Source organism: Lepisosteus platostomus, chromosome 10 (genome assembly GCF_059453375.1).
Source record: "Lepisosteus platostomus isolate fLepPlt1 chromosome 10, fLepPlt1.hap1, whole genome shotgun sequence".
NCBI lineage: Eukaryota > Metazoa > Chordata > Actinopteri > Semionotiformes > Lepisosteidae > Lepisosteus > Lepisosteus platostomus.
Window position 1 is genome coordinate 45,753,458 of NC_142620.1, and position 16,326 is coordinate 45,769,783.

General features: G+C 35.0%; 1 protein-coding gene across 1 annotated transcript in view; it reads left to right on the forward strand.

Annotated features, from left to right (window-relative positions):
- Positions 1 to 16,326, forward strand: part of stag2b (STAG2 cohesin complex component b) — a 43,137-nt gene that overhangs the window by 19,723 nt on the left and 7,088 nt on the right. Inside the window, exons 2-23 of the mRNA XM_088596736.1 lie at positions 3,139 to 3,285; positions 3,408 to 3,486; positions 3,610 to 3,768; positions 4,168 to 4,264; positions 4,501 to 4,577; positions 5,165 to 5,369; positions 5,779 to 5,930; positions 7,091 to 7,164; positions 7,474 to 7,597; positions 7,994 to 8,092; positions 8,454 to 8,533; positions 8,937 to 9,044; positions 10,818 to 10,929; positions 12,509 to 12,626; positions 12,944 to 13,047; positions 13,511 to 13,603; positions 14,138 to 14,227; positions 14,351 to 14,554; positions 14,662 to 14,732; positions 15,090 to 15,177; positions 15,254 to 15,334; positions 15,699 to 15,791. Of these exons, the coding sequence (XP_088452862.1) occupies positions 3,242 to 3,285; positions 3,408 to 3,486; positions 3,610 to 3,768; positions 4,168 to 4,264; positions 4,501 to 4,577; positions 5,165 to 5,369; positions 5,779 to 5,930; positions 7,091 to 7,164; positions 7,474 to 7,597; positions 7,994 to 8,092; positions 8,454 to 8,533; positions 8,937 to 9,044; positions 10,818 to 10,929; positions 12,509 to 12,626; positions 12,944 to 13,047; positions 13,511 to 13,603; positions 14,138 to 14,227; positions 14,351 to 14,554; positions 14,662 to 14,732; positions 15,090 to 15,177; positions 15,254 to 15,334; positions 15,699 to 15,791 (2,352 nt within the window). The 5' untranslated portion in view covers positions 3,139 to 3,241. The remainder of the gene's footprint in view (positions 1 to 3,138; positions 3,286 to 3,407; positions 3,487 to 3,609; positions 3,769 to 4,167; positions 4,265 to 4,500; positions 4,578 to 5,164; positions 5,370 to 5,778; positions 5,931 to 7,090; positions 7,165 to 7,473; positions 7,598 to 7,993; positions 8,093 to 8,453; positions 8,534 to 8,936; positions 9,045 to 10,817; positions 10,930 to 12,508; positions 12,627 to 12,943; positions 13,048 to 13,510; positions 13,604 to 14,137; positions 14,228 to 14,350; positions 14,555 to 14,661; positions 14,733 to 15,089; positions 15,178 to 15,253; positions 15,335 to 15,698; positions 15,792 to 16,326) is intronic.

Genomic DNA, 16,326 nt, shown 5'->3' on the forward strand with positions numbered 1-16,326 from the left:
GCAGTCAAGAGGCCCATGATCACTCTGGATGAACTGCATAGAACTACAGCTGAGGTGGGAGAGTCTGTCCATAGGACAACAATCAGTCTTACACTGCACAAATCTGGCCTTTATGGAAGAGTGGCAAGAAGAAAGCCATTTCTCAAAGATATCCATAAAAAGTCTCGTCTAAAGTTTGCCACAAGCCACCTGGGAGACACCCCAAACATGTGGAAGAAGGTGCTCTGGTCAGATGAAACCAAAATCGAACTTTTTGGCCACAATGCAAAACGATATGTTTGGCGTAAAAGCAACACAGCTCATCACCCTCAACACACCATCCCCACTGTCAAACATGGTGGTGGCAGCATCATGGTTTGGGCCTGCTTTTCTTCAGCAGGGACAGGGAAGATGGTTAAAATTGAGGGGAAGATGGATGCAGCCAAATACAGGACCATTCTGGATGAAAACCTGTTGGAGTCTGCAAAAGACCTGAAACTGGGACGGAGATTTATCTTCCAACAAGACAATGATCCCAAACATACAGCAAAATCTACAAAGGAATGGTTCACAAATAAACGTATCCAGGTGTTTGAATGGCCAAGTCAAAGTCCAGACCTGAATCCAATCGAGAATCTGTGGAAAGAGCTGAAAACTGCTGTTCACAAACGCTCTCCATCCAACCTCACTGAGCTCGAGCTGTTTTGCAAGGAAGAATGGGCAAGAATTTCAGTCTCTCGATGTGCAAAACTGATAGAGACATACCCCAAGCGACTTGCAGCTGTAATCGCAGCAAAAGGTGGCTCTACAAAGTATTAACGCAAGGGGGCCTAATAATTTTGCACGCCCCACTTTTCATTTTTTTATTAGTTAAAAAAGTTTCAAAAATCCAATAGATTTCGTTCCACTTCACAATTGTGTCCCACTTGTTGGTGATTCTTCACATAAAATAAAAAATTTATATCTTTATGTTTGAAGCCTGAAATGTGGCAAAAGGTTGAAAAGTTCAAGGGGGCCGAATACTTTCGCAAGGCACTGTATCTATGTGATTAATTGTTTTGATCCAAAACCCTCGCAATTTGATGAATAGGTAATGTGGTGTCAGAAGGCAGTTTTTACTCCAAGCTAAACACCCCGTAACCCTTCATTTTGTTTTTAGTTGTTTTTCTGTGCAAGTAACTTTAATGTGTCTGTTCTCACAGAAAGTGCATAAAGTTTTTAAAGAAAAGAAACCATCTTCTTTGTGCTTAATTCAAGCATTCTTGTGCTTGAAATGCAAATAATTGAAGTCTGGAGATTGAGATTGCAAACTGAATTACAGTATTGTAGTAGTACGGAGAGTGCACTTTAGAAGTGCTTTAATATCTTTTTGAATTTAGTGCCTAGTTAACCACTGAAGCTGAAGACAAACTGACAGTGGGTAAGATACTGAGTTTTTTATGTTACTTCCAGCTCTTGTAGATTATTTGTTGAGCATCAAGAAGTGTAGACCACAATTATCTTGCTAAAGGTTATGTGTAATTACATAGAATTGTTTGCTTATGTGTAGCACGTTTTGTTCAAATGTGCTTCTGTATATAGGACAAAGGTTACCAACTTGAAGAGCATCTTAGGAGTTCGGCTTGTCCAAGTGCACAGTGGACAATGAGAAGTTAAAACGACATTTTTCCCCACACAAGAAGGCCCATAGCTTTGAATAGATGGGTATTTTGTGTTCTGAACCATGTGATTGACATAGTAAAGTTCAAGTTATATCTTCAGTTTTAAATAGGATTGACTGACAAGTTGAATGGTGTAGATTCCTTTCTAGCATCTGGGGTCCTGAAGCAGTGTCCCAGGACTGGGAAAGGTTATAAAGTGTTACTGTAATGACTGCTTATTATATATATACAGTGAAAGTCTTAAGAAAAGATTCACAAAACAATGAAATATTATTTTAGGACAAATATGTATATATACAGAGAACATTAAAAACACCAAACAAAAACACATAGGTTCAGGTGTAGTAAATGATTTAAGGCACTTCAGTCAACTGGGATTTTCCAGTTGCTGCATTTTACTGAGGTTACAGGAGATATAATAAAGTTGTCATGCAACCATAACCTTGCAATCTTTTGGGAATAAGACCTTCTTCAGGTAATAAGGCCAATGCAATATTTTAACTTGACTTTAATTAATCATTTTCGTACAAGACAGGAAAATTTAGTTTGGTAAAAATAAGAGATCTTTCCAAGACCTTCAACAAAATCAATGGATATCCATTGTTTAAGAATAGGCATCATGTTTTAGTGACTTCCTAGCAAATATCAATTTACAGCAAAGCGAGCTTGAGTTCAAAAGGAGTGCAACATTGCTCCCCTAGTGGTTACAACCTGTATAGCACAGGTACATTATACATTTCTAGTACAAGGCAAAATTCTAAACCAATTTGTTTTTTTAATTAAAAATCCTCAACAAGAGCTGGTAGGTTAAAAATTGACAATTTTTCTTGGCCCTTGTGGGAATTTCAGCAAGTAGAAAAATACTATGCTTGAACTTTACGTCCTTTAGCAAATTGATGTAACATCTTTTAACTTAAACTAAGATATTGGAACAGCATTGATTTACCTCTGTACTCTTTTTGGTTAAAAGTATAACAAATAGATCTGGCAATGAAGTGGGGTCGTTATGCTCATTTTTCTTGTTTGATAGTTTAGTAGCCAAGTGAATCTAAAATTTCCTCTAGCCATTGCCTAAGGGTGCAAAGAGTTTGGGCCTCAAACACCAGGGTGAGATCTCTGTTTCACCCCTTTTTGTTCATTATTGTCTGTCCTAAATGAATTCTGCTTCAGTTTTTGTGATCCTGTGCCTGTTTTTGTTTCACTGATGTACTCCCCTGGTTTGAACGAAACCTGTCTATATCCTTTAGGTTTTTTGTACTTGTATGAAACCTCCTTTGTTCTGAAGGTATTTAGCACTCTCAAACTGTACGTGTACAACATTGCCCTGAGAAATGGAATCATTCTTGATGTTCTTCGTTGTGTCTGCTTTATTATTGCTTCTCCACAATGTCTTGATGAAGAGATCGAAGACTTTGCATGGTTACCACCCAGATCAATTTACCTTTAAAGGAGACTGTGCTTTTATGACTTTTTATATCTATGCTTTTTGTTTTTTAAGGAGTTTCAAGAGCTAACAAGGATATCTCTGGATCTGACTGGTCTTCACTGGTTAATGGTGGAGGTCCTTACTAAGTTGACGTGGTACAGAAGATGTTAAAGAAATGATAGCAGCACCAGAAATACAAACGGAGTTTCATTTTCCACAGTAAGTGAATGCCTGTCTTTTTGCTTTGTTGAGCCTGTTAGACTTCTACGTGTGACCAGAAACAAGTATCTGTAAGCTATGTCCGTTTCATCTTCAAAATTAAGTACTGTTTTTTTTTTAAGGGAAACTGATACGCATTTCTCTTCTGATACGGACTTCGAAGATCCCGATGGAAGGAATCCAAAGGCAAGCAAAGGAAAAGTAAGAAAACATAGTTATTTTTTTATACTGTAGTGCATATTCCAAAACAGTGGGTTAAACGTTTTGGTCTGGATTGTATTGTGTTGTGTTCCAGTATTTAATGTTTTCTTTTGTGCACTTTAGACTGTCAAGAAGGGCAAGAAGGTCACGGGAGAGAAGGGAAAGGCTGGAAATGGAGGAAAGGGGGGAGGCCTGAGCCGAATGAATGGACACCATCAGGAAAATGGAATGGAAAACATGATGCTTTTTGAGGTGGTGAAAATGGGAAAGTGTGCCATGCAGGTTAGTATTATTCATATCATTATACATAGAAGAAAAATAGGTATATTTAAGCTAAGCATGTGAGACATAATATGGTATATTGCCTGTGAAATGTTTGTCCATGAAGATTACAAAGTTAACATGATAATCAGATGGCCATATCTATATGCCTTTGTTCTGAGAGCTGTAAACATGTATTTTCCCCATCTAAAGAAGAGGTATGGTTCTTTACTATACTACTGTTTACTGTGGTACTTGATATGGTATTTTGAAACCTTTAAAATGCAAATGAAAATGTTGATTTAATATTCAAATGTTATATAACTAGGGTTTACAATTACATAAATAAAAGATAAATGCATAGTTGCTAACAATTTGTAAATGTATGATTTTAAATGTTGATTACTTTTGCGTTCACAGTCTGTAGTTGATGACTGGATAGAGTCCTACAAGCATGACAGAGACACCGCACTGCTGGACTTAATCAACTTTTTCATTCAGTGTTCAGGCTGTAAAGGTAGGTGAAGCTATAAAGTCATTTCAACACGATTTGGTTAGTAAAAACACAGTAAAACTTTTAATGCAGTGTTTTGGATTTAGCTAGTCTGTATGCTTAATTTGCAGTTCAGGCACCTTATAGTTTTGGTTCATATTTTAACAAGAATAACATATGTGTAGTTAAATGAGCCAAGCACAAAAATACTGTTAAAGTAGACATACACCTTTAGTCCTATAATCTTTGTTGTCTTACAGGTGTTGTAACTGCTGAAATGTTCAGACACATGCAAAATTCAGAAATCATCAGGAAGATGACTGAGGAGTTTGATGAGGTACAGTTTTAGTCAGGTTACCTGTTACGGTATTGATAGCCTGAGATAACCATATGAAACCCATGTATTTTATAAAACTACAAGTGCGGGATATTTGAACAAAATGGTGTTTTATCTCCATTCACTCAGTGCCGTTAATCTAATTAAGAAATTATGCTTGTGCTTTACTATTGTTGTTAAAGTTAATATTCAGTGTTATGTGTAAAACAAAAATAATCTCTATGGTGCTTTAATAATTTATTACCAGTAATTTACTTTTTTTGTTACCTCAGTGGATATAACTCTTGACTCATTTATTAATCCCATTAGTACTATACTATAAAACAGCTTGCTTGCTATGTACTAATCCATTTTAATTCCTAAAAGCTCTATTTTTGGTTTGATTTATATATACAACATTTCAGTTAATTCATATTTATCATCATTGTAATAGGCACTATACATTGCATCAATATTTTTGTTTATGTTTTAAATAAGTTAAAGTTTTTAAAACAAAGTGTTTTTGAATTACTGTTCTTGAAGGAATTTTGCACTAGACATAGTAATTACAATCCAGAAATAACCATAATTATCTCTTTTGATTTCAGGACAGCGGTGATTATCCATTAACTATTGCTGGTCCACAGTGGAAAAAATTTAAATCCAGTTTTTGTGAGTTTATTGGGGTACTGGTTCGACAGTGTCAATACAGCATCATATATGATGAATACATGATGGACACAGTAATCTCGCTTCTGACTGGGCTTTCGGACTCCCAGGTTCGAGCTTTCAGACATACCAGCACGTTAGCAGGTAACTAGCTTGAATTAAAAAAAACTTTTTATAACATTTAGTACTGGGACAGACTTCATTTATCATTTATCACAAGTTTTTTTTTATCTTGACAGATTGTTTAAGGACTTAATATTTTTACAAAACTGATACAGAACATTCCAAGTATAGTAGTGCTTTACCACAAACAATATAATGCATTAAAAATATAACAATTCAGCTGGTTGTCATCCTTTCCAGGTTCTACAGTTATGAGGTGAAAACTATCAGCAGAGTTAAAAAAGCAATATTGGAGTAACTGTTCATTCATGTAAAAAACATGCACGAGACCAATATATAGGCTTAATGTTCTGCAGTGGGATAAACCACACTAGGTAATTTTATCGGATATAGGTTTTAATTTGTGACCGTATAAATGTTTGCTCAACAGCCATGAAGCTGATGACCGCCTTGGTGAATGTGGCACTGAATCTTAGTATCAACATGGACAACACACAGAGGCAGTACGAGGCTGAGCGAAACAAAATGATAGGCAAGAGAGCGAATGATAGGCTGGAGCTGCTCCTACAAAAGCGCAAAGAGGTAAAGTTGAAAGAAAAACTAGATATTCTCACTTAAAGATTGTTGGCATGCCATCTTTGCATCCAAAGATTGTTCCATAGTTTTTTTCCATGTTTTTCCACTGAAAATGGTTGTTTTAATGTTAACATATGGATTACAAATTCTCAAAATGTTGTCAAGGTGAGTAACTCTTGTGGCTTGAAATTCTAAAGACCATCCCCTCCACAATTCCATTTCTTTAGTCTCCACTGCTTAAATACCTGATGTGGTATGGATAATCACCATGTTTAAGAAATGTAAGAACACAAGTTGGATTTTGAAAGACTTAAATTTGACATCAAAGTTCAAGGCAATGCAGACACCTTCCGACCACTTGCTTTTTTTAGTCCTTTAGATCTTTTTTCCAGGTTTTACAGCCAGAGTAGTGCTTTCCTTCTGTACTTTTGTAATTTCTGAAGCATTGGATGCAGATTTTGCTGTTAAAAATAAAGAAGGATGTTCAACAATAAATATGACTAATAAGCGAGAGCTATCACAGGGAAGCAGCTACAAAGCAAAGCGACTTCATTTAAATAAAAATGGTTTAGTAAAATGAAGGCACTACAAATAATAGTGTAGTGGTTGTGCCTAGTATTTTGATAATTAATGGCATTGCATGCTGTTTGAAGTACATTTAAATCAAATCTGGCATGCCATAGCAAATTAGTTTGACACCCTAGGCATAAGCTGACAAACTCAAGTTCACAATTTACAAAATGGCAAGTATCAGTTGTAAAGCATCTTATATTTGACTCTAGCTGTTGCTTTTCCATGGTCTGAAATTATCTGAATACTGTACTTAAGGACTTCTCACTGTGAAGGATTTATGTTTAGCTAGCAGTGTAATTAACATCTGAGTTACATAACTAAAGTGCCTGCTGGGTCACCATCTGGTTATTTGCATTTAATACAGAAGGCCTTCACGCAGCCTAAGGTTTTGTGTGCATTTAGTTTTACAGTATATCAGTCTTTTTCAAAAATGGACTATTTAAGGATATATCTGATCACTTTAAATTAATTTGCACTTCTTCTTCATTTTCTTAAAAAATGCAGCGCAATGTATTGAGTGCAGCTCCTTTTCTCTTGTTGACAGACCTGTACTGCAAGTCGTAATGCATTTTGTTTTTCAAATTTCCTTGCAGCTTCAAGAAAATCAGGATGAAATTGAAAACATGATGAATGCAATCTTCAAAGGCGTTTTTGTTCACAGATATCGGTATGAGTTTGTTTCTCCATATGGGTTTTTCCTGTAATATGGTTCTAATATGCACAGTATAGACATCTTTCCAATTCCAAGAATGTTAGGATTAAAGAAAAAAAATCACAAAGGAACTGAAATAAACTGTAAGCCTTTATTGCAATTGAACTTATTTGATTGTTGAGGTTTAAGACCATAAGTGTTACAAAAAGCACATGTATTTTTCTCTTAGGGCTGCACGCGAACAATAAACAGATTATTTTTTCTGCATTTGTCTTTGTTTTATTTGTAAGTTTTCCCATCTTATTTTTTGCTAACTTTTCACAGGGACTCAATAGCTGAAATTCGTGCAATCTGCATTGAAGAGATTGGTGTCTGGATGAAGATGTACAGTGATGCCTTTCTCAATGACAGCTATTTAAAATATGTGGGGTGGACCATGCATGATAAGGTAAATGATTATTAAAGATAAAAGTATTTCTCCAGATTACTTAATTATCCAGATTATCACAGAGTTAATACTTTTATATTGCTGTTTTTTTATATTATCATCTGAAACAGTTCATAACACACAGTCCTAAAACATAACCATAAGGCAGCATACGTAGTTGCCGGCCAAGTGGTCATGTAAGATTCTCAAAGAAGATACATATCCTTTAACAAAATCATTCATGTATATGGTCTTAGGCTTGCAGTAAAATGGTAACATGTTTCATGTTTTTTGAAACTATGCATAATTTTGTCCTTTGCATAAAAGCTGAACATAAACACTGCTTTTTATGTTAATTTAATTTTTACTGATATAGGAGCATTTAATCAAATTTGTATAATTGTTTTATTGTTTCAGCAAGGGGAAGTGAGGCTCAAGTGTCTTACAGCTCTTCAGGGCCTGTATTACAACAGAGAACTCAATGCCAAGCTTGAGTTATTCACAAGCCGTTTCAAGGTGAGCATTTCTGAACAAATTTCTGTGGTTTGTCATGTTTTCAGTTTGCAAGAATATATGCCAACTAATTATATTAAGCCAAACCTAAAAGTCCATTGCTCAGCACCATGACCTGCAAAGAATTGTTTAGTGAAAGTGATGTTTTGATTGTTTTTAGTATTACTAGAATGTTTTTATACTATTAAATATTCAAAGTGTCCTACAGAAGAACAAGGAGTCCAAGTAAAAGAAGGCCATTATACCCATCTTGATCATTTGGTTGTTTCCTTATTGAGAGTTAATCGTTGGTATATGTAGAGCATGTCAATGCATGCTGAATTTAAAAATGATTCCTTTATAATATCTCTGTTTCTTTGCATAGGATCGAATTGTGTCGATGACACTGGACAAGGAGTATGATGTTGCAGTACAAGCAATAAAACTTTTGACCCTTGTTTTACAGTGAGTATGTTTATTCAGTATTGGCTGCATGTTTACATATGACCAGTGTACTCTGTTACTTTGCAGTATAAATCAAAGAATAGTGTTCTATCTGATCTTTAGATACACTAGGGTTAATATTGTTATTGATGTCACAATCTTATTGATTCATTCATTCTTTTATTCATTTGAAAATGGAGGCAGATTTATGTGTTATTTTCCATTCATTTCTTGTTTTAAATGGTCTGATACCACATACGATAGGTACTCCTTTTGGAACACATTCTTTCTTTTTCAGGAAAAACGTGTTGGGATGCTCACAAATTTGAACATGAATTCTGTTGTTTTGTGTTATACCCTAAAAAAATTTAGACAACTTTAAAGTCTTGCAGCTTGTAAATGAATATTTATTTTCTCTTTACAGTAGTAGCGATGAAGTTCTAACTGCAGAAGACTGTGAAAGTGTTTATCACTTAGTTTATTCAGCTCATCGGCCAGTAGCTGTTGCAGCAGGAGAGTTTCTTTACAAAAAGTAAGTCATTTTTGCTTTAATTTAATTGTTTACATATTGTTTGTGTAATTATGAAGAAAAAATATTTATCAACTTACTGAATCACACAGAGGACAAAGCTTAAGCATGTATGGATTCATGAAGTATACGAGGCAGCTCTTCTAGGCATATTGAGTAAACCCAAAATTATTAACTATTCATCAGTGGCAAAATTTTAGATGAATGTTTATTTGAAAGCAAGTTTTGCTTCAAAGTTGTATTTTTGTAGGTATATTTTGGACCCTTTTGAATATTTTGGACTTGTACTTTCGTGTTGAATGTATACTGTGCAAAATTGTATAGGCTGTGTGGATGTCTTTGTGGTAATGAACAAATCTGATCAAAGTTTTATTTTTAGTGTGACATATTAAAGCTTGTGTTATTCTTCCATTTTATGCTGTTTTGCATGTTCACATACAACACTATAATATACTGTGCTTGCAGAGCTTTATATGGTAATAGTAAAATTAGCTTCAATGGTCCTTTCATAATAAAAAATATGTATTTTAGTTTTACAGAGTAGAATGATACACAAAGGATCAGGAAAATAAATTGGTAACAAGAATGTACATTGTTAAGGACCAGTGTTCTAACAGCCTTATTTCTAAATGTAAAATATTTTTTTAAAGCAGTTTGCAGAGAAGCTGTAATAAAGACCATTTAGTTTTATTTCAATTGCTATAAGCTTTAAAGTGTGGTTTTGGTAATGCCCAACAATTTGTAAATCATGTACAATGCTATTCAGCTTAACAAGATAATTTAATTATATCTATATGAAGCTTAAGATAATTGAGGTGCAGACTTCTGAAATCTCTGCCACCTGACCCAGTTACATCCACAGCACTTAAATGTTTGCAATTTAAATGAGAAAACCTCAAGTAGTTTTGAAGACTTCCAAGCAAGTCCTCACCCACTTACTTTGACAGTGCAACTAAATTAAGCGAAAATGGTAAAAGGGGAGTACGACATTTAAAGATTTAGTTAGGAGTATGAAGCATATTTCACTAAGCAGGTAATGTCCCATTGTATGTGTAAAATCTTTAGCTGCAATATGCAAGACTGAAGTAGATGGTGTGATGAAACCTGCTAACAAAGAAGCATTTGCTATGTACTTCTTAAATCTGTAAGCAAAACATCTTTTGAATTTGGAATATTTAATGTCATTGTGATTTTGTTGTACAGGCATCAGATTTTTAACTTTTATCACGGAGTATGTTGGCGTCCTTTATGACAGAATGTTTTGTTGTAAATTATGCCAAATTTGGACATATTTGACCAGAAAAAGGAGAAAAGGGGATGAGGTTGATGCAGGACTTCATTGTCCGTTCTTCTGTGATCTGCTATGACATCTAGGAGCAGAAAGATGTTACTTCAGTTTCTATATAGGTGTCATTTCTCATAGTTAAAGAGACACATTTCTTAAAGTTTTGTTATGTATAGTCCTTGGAGAATTTGTGAACCATAATATAACATTAGATAACTGGCATATTTAAGTAGCACCTCTGTGAGCTGTAGTTGTCTGAAAGTGTTTTTTGTGCTGGGCTTTTGTGTCTGAAAAAAACATTTTAGAGTATACGTTGTGTTTTTTTTCTTCTCTTTTCAGCATGAAATAAACCTATTATTTGTACCTTTGGTACATGTACTTTCAGTGTGTATTAGGCTCTTAGAAAAGTCCAATAGTTCATGGATGTTAACAGATTTTAGGATCCACGATCAATTGTTAAACATAAAATGCAACTTTTTTTTTATCTCAAGACTCTTCAGTCACCGGGATACAGAAGATGATGGAATGCCAAAGAGAAGGGGAAGGCAAAGTCCAAATGCTAATCTTGTGAAAACAACTGTATTTTTCTTTTTGGAAAGTGAGGTAAGATTAAATTTTAGTGTTTAAATTATAATAGTTTTTAGTGACGTTATATCAATAGCAGTTAGCATACTGTTGCATATTAATGAATTAAAAACCTCTAGAACATTAATATCGTTATAAACCATTAAAAACTTAACCATGAAAGCAAACGTCAGTATTCAGAGGCATTAAATGTTCAGTTATGTGTTAAATGTGTTTAACTGACTAACTCCCATGGGCAGATATAGTTTCCGAAACTCTTAACATTCTACAGTGCCATGGGGACGATATTATCAACACAGTTAAGGAAAATATTTCTTCAAATATTATCAAAAATATCAGATGATAACAGTTAATAACTGAGTATCTAGGTTAGGAACTGTACGGATATAGGGGTTTGAGAAAATAGCCTCTGCTGTGGTGGAGGGGACTGGGGCGAATGACAGGTCAGGAGAGTGGCACGAACTGACAGGCAGAAAGGTGAGTTATGCAGCAGCAGGGTTGGCTGACTGTAATGATTATTGCTCTAAAGTCATGTCCCACATCATAATGCTTCCCAATGTCAAGCTCAAGATTAAATTTAAACTGCACGCTCCATATTGAAGGGACTCAATCTCCATAAAATTCACTCCTGTCTGAACAGAGTGTTGCAATTTTCAAATCCCATGTTCATTGTGAACTTTTCATCATTCACGTCAATCATTTCTTTTTGTGGTAGTTCCGGTAGTGAGTGAATCAGAATCTAAAAATATTTTCTTCACCAAATCCACATAATTATTCCTAAATATGGGACATATGCTGTGATGGAGCCTATAGCTACAGTAGAGATGTGTACAGGGTATAGTGCTATGATGCAATTATAGTGCAGGTCATCTGCAGTGGCATTGCAACACTTATTCTTCAACGTTGCATAAACATAATTTTTTGAATACTTAAGCAATCAGGGCTTCCTGTTTTTCTTTGTCTGTTTACTGCTTTGAAAGTGTTCAGTAAGTTGTATACATAAATTAATGGACTAAATACTTATGCAAGGCACTGTATGTCCAGTGTTTACTATTATAGTTTTGATTTAATTTGAGCATTTTTGTGAAGTCATATCATTACAACCTTCTTAAACACTTAACACCTTCTTAAGCAATACATTGTTTGCACACAACCCTTAAATCTGCTGACATCATTAATACAAGGGCAACGTGTGTATATTGAGTTTGGCAATTTAAAGTTACTTAATGCTGACTGTTGAGGGTTCAGGTATATCCCAGGTTTTCCAGCAAGCCTCACAGAAGGGCACTTCCTCAGTCATCAAAGCCGGACTGCAGTGTATGCTCTTAATAGGGAAAACATGAAAGATTCTTAATCAGGGATGATTTTCAGAAGTGTTTGTTGGTTGGTAACCGTACAGCAGAATACTTGAGGTAAAAAAATATTAAGAATTGAGCCTAATCAACCTGATAATCAATCTGATAATTAAACTGTATTTACAATATCTGGATTTCCCAACAATGTTCAAACACTACAGCACTATGTAAAAAGATTAAACATTGAGGTTGAGGTTTGAGCTTTATGATGATTGGTGTAGTAATGTATGTAATCATTTTAGCTTCATGAGCATGCAGCTTACCTCGTGGACAGCATGTGGGATTGTGCTTCTGATGTGCTGAAGGACTGGGAGTGCATGATCAGCCTTCTGCTGGAAGAGCCACTTCCAGGCGAGGAAGGTAAAGGGCTACTCTGCTTATATATGTATATGACTTCAGTAATGTGAATGTTTTATGGGATATTGTATCATAGGTTACTTTTTTCAATTGTCTTTTTTTTCTGGACGTATTCTGACATTTGCATTTGCCGATACACCACTGTACTTGATTAAAATGTCCATGGGTTACATTGAGTTTATACTCCTGTGCTCAATTGATATTAAAATATTAATATATAATGAAAATGTAATTTTGTTGCCTTTTTTCAGGTATCTGTTGAGTGTGTCATGTATATATTGAAAGTTTTTGTTTGCATAAGCTATGATTTTTGTTTTTAGCTTTGACAGACCGCCAGGAGACTGCACTGATTGAAATTATGCTCTGCACCATACGGCAGGCGGCAGAATGCCACCCTCCAGTAGGCAGAGGAACAGGGAAAAGGGTAAGCAGTACTCCAGACAGAAGGTTCAGGAGTGCGATACAGTTATTGGGTTCTAATACATAATTTCGGAGCTCAAAGGGGGGTTTCCATAGCTTAATTTTGTTCTTTGGGGGGACAAATCCCATGGATGTTATCAGTATTTAAGAGAATGTCTCTTTCTGATGTGCTCCTATTTTTTTAAAGAAAAATGCACTATTATGATGTTTCAAGTGGCTGTGTTGACAAGACTAAGCAGCCCAAATATTGTTTGGTCGCATTTGAGACTATGGAATGCTGATCCCGTGGTAAGGGAAATAAACTGTTCGACATTGGCCAAAATGGGTTTATTCAGATATTTTCTGAGCTAGTGTAGATCCAAAATCTGTAAGGTATGAATGTATTTGAGGAGGGCACTTCTCTTTTATTGTGTTTTTAGAATTTGATTCTACAGTGAAATGTAAAGACTTTGTACTTTTTTTAACAGGTACTTACAGCTAAGGAAAAAAAAACCCAGCTCGATGACCGGACGAGAATTACTGAGCTGTTTGCTGTATCATTGCCTCAGTTGCTAGCCAAGGTATTTTAGTTCACATTCATTTTGAGGATGTTTCTTTTTTATCAGTCATTTTTGATAATGTCATATTAGTAGATTCTGCTAAAAACCAGTTCCACATTTGATGTAATTAAGTTAAATTGGAGTATTGTAAAGACGTCAGTGATCACATTTTAAATTTCCCTTTTAATTAATTTTATTTGACAATTCAGAATGCCGGAGGTTTTCACGTTAGTCGCTTTCAATGTATTTTTGTCTTTGACCAAATATATATTTATATTTGAAGGTGAACATCCGAGTCATTTACAAAAATTAATGCAACTTTTTCTTGAATTAGACTGAAAATTTACTCATCTTGATATTCCTTTACTGTGTGATTCAAGAGGTAACATTGGTTGTGATCAGTGACTTTTAAATTTAGGCCGTCAGATATTTTATATAACATGCACGGTGGATTATCTCATTCTTTACCCTCGAGCATAAAAAATAAATTTGCCTCAAAAAGTAAAAAGTTCTGCTGGTAGAGGTATAAGCTTTGTTTTTGTTTTTTTCTCCTAGTACTCTATAGATGCCGAAAAGGTGACCAATCTTTTGCAGCTTCCACAATTTTTTGACCTAGAAATATACACAACGGGTCGGTTAGAAAAGGTGAGGACTAAAATTTGTAATTAATGTTTTTTCTTCATAATATGTCTGTACTAAACTTTTTTTTTATTAGTAATATGTTATATTTTAAGTAATCTTTAAAATCAAATGCATCTTTATTCACAGCACCTGGATTGTTTGTTACGGCAAATAAGGGAGATTGTGGAGAAACACACAGACACTGATGTTTTAGAGGCTTGCTCTAAGACCTACCATGCCCTCTGCAATGAAGAGTTCACAATATTTAATAGGGTGGATATAGCAAGGAGCCAATTATTAGATGAGCTGGTGGACAAGTTCAGCAGACTACTAGAGGACTTTTTGCAGGAGGTTTGTATAACTCTCCAATTACTTATACATTTTAAACCCATTTAAAGCTGAAGATGGACAATTTAATACTAATCTGTGTTTTTTATATTGTTACTCCTGTTTCACAGGGAGAAGAGCCAGATGAGGATGATGCTTATCAGGTCTTATCCACACTAAAGAGGATCACAGCTTTCCATAAGTAAGAAGGCCTTCTCCTGCTTAAAGTTATACTTTACACAGTTGCTGTTCTGCTGTGATAGGCCTGGTTGACTAACACTAGTTTTCTCTACCCTGCTGACACATAGCCAGTTGTGTACTGCCAGTTGGATAATTCTACTCATTGATGGCTTATATGACCCAGACTATAACCCACAATGTCTCCATTGTAGAGCTCGATCCAACTTCCAGCCTTTACTGGTTCAGTCACTTGACAGCTCCATAGATGTATTTTTTTCACTTTAAACATTTTTTAGTTTTGAATATAAAATCTCCAGCATATATTTTTCTTGACAGTGGTTTTTGTTGCATGTTCTAATTTTTTTTCTGTCTCTATTAGTGCACATGACCTCTCCCGGTGGGACCTGTTTAGTAGCACCTACAAGTTGCTTAATACTGGGATTGAGAACGGGGACATGCCAGAACAGGTATTTATGGTCAATTTCTAATGTTTTCTTCCACAAAGGACTTTTCTCTATGAGAAACTTGCATGTTTTTTTTCAGATTGTCATTCACGCACTGCAGTGCACACACTACGTGATACTGTGGCGTCTTGCCAAGATTTCGGAAGGCAGTTCTACAAAGGTATGCTTTTTTATTGGAGTTTAAAATATTGTATCAGTGTTAAATTGTTTTTCCCTTAATGTGGAAGGGTTTGTTATTATTACTGTAGATTTTCTACTGGTTTTGTTACTGTAGGGTGTAAACCATCCTTTACACAAGGTTAACAGAGTGATGGTAAATAGAGCTTCATACAGTTATATCAAGGTAGTTTGATCAGAATTTATTGAAAGTTTTGACAAGTAGGATCTATTGATTGTTTTAGCATGAATTCTTATATGCTTTTTATACCAATGTGTGTAATATGTGGAAAGTCACCTTTTAGATTTGGGTGTTCTTGTAACAGTAATGTGGTTAATATGAAGTGTATTTTCTCTTCTTCCTGCAGGAGGATATGGTGAACCTGAGGAAACAGATGAGGGCTTTTTGTCTGATGTGCCAGCGTTACCTAACAAATGTAAATACAGCCGTTAAAGAACAGGTCTGTAATTTTGTAAAGTACTTATTTTTAAAATTTTTACGTACTTTATTTTTGTGAAAGATAAGATCATGAATAAATGAATGTCATATTACTGTGTTGGGTGCTGTAGTTAATGTGAATGCTACAGAATTTTGGAAAAGTCCCTAATGAGAAAAATCCAACTTAAGAAATGTATTTTCATATATACATTTTCTAATATATATTGTTTATATATTAGTTTTGTAGTATAACCAAAATGTTGTTGCCCTTCAGACTTTACACACAAGTCAGGGACCGTGATCAGGCTCAGGACTGCACACGTGGGTGTCGTGTGTGATACAAAGTTTTTGTTTTTGTTTTGATGGAAATAACAAAATACTGCCTTAGCAATAATTTTTTTATTGTTAGCAGTTCCTGCTATGATATGGTGGCAATACATTTTTAATAATGTGCTTGGGCTAGAGACATGTATGTGTAGGAAGTGTGGCGGTATGTCACAAAATTTTAAAATGCATACAAGTGTGCCAAGGAATGAAAAAACACTGGTGTAGGATTG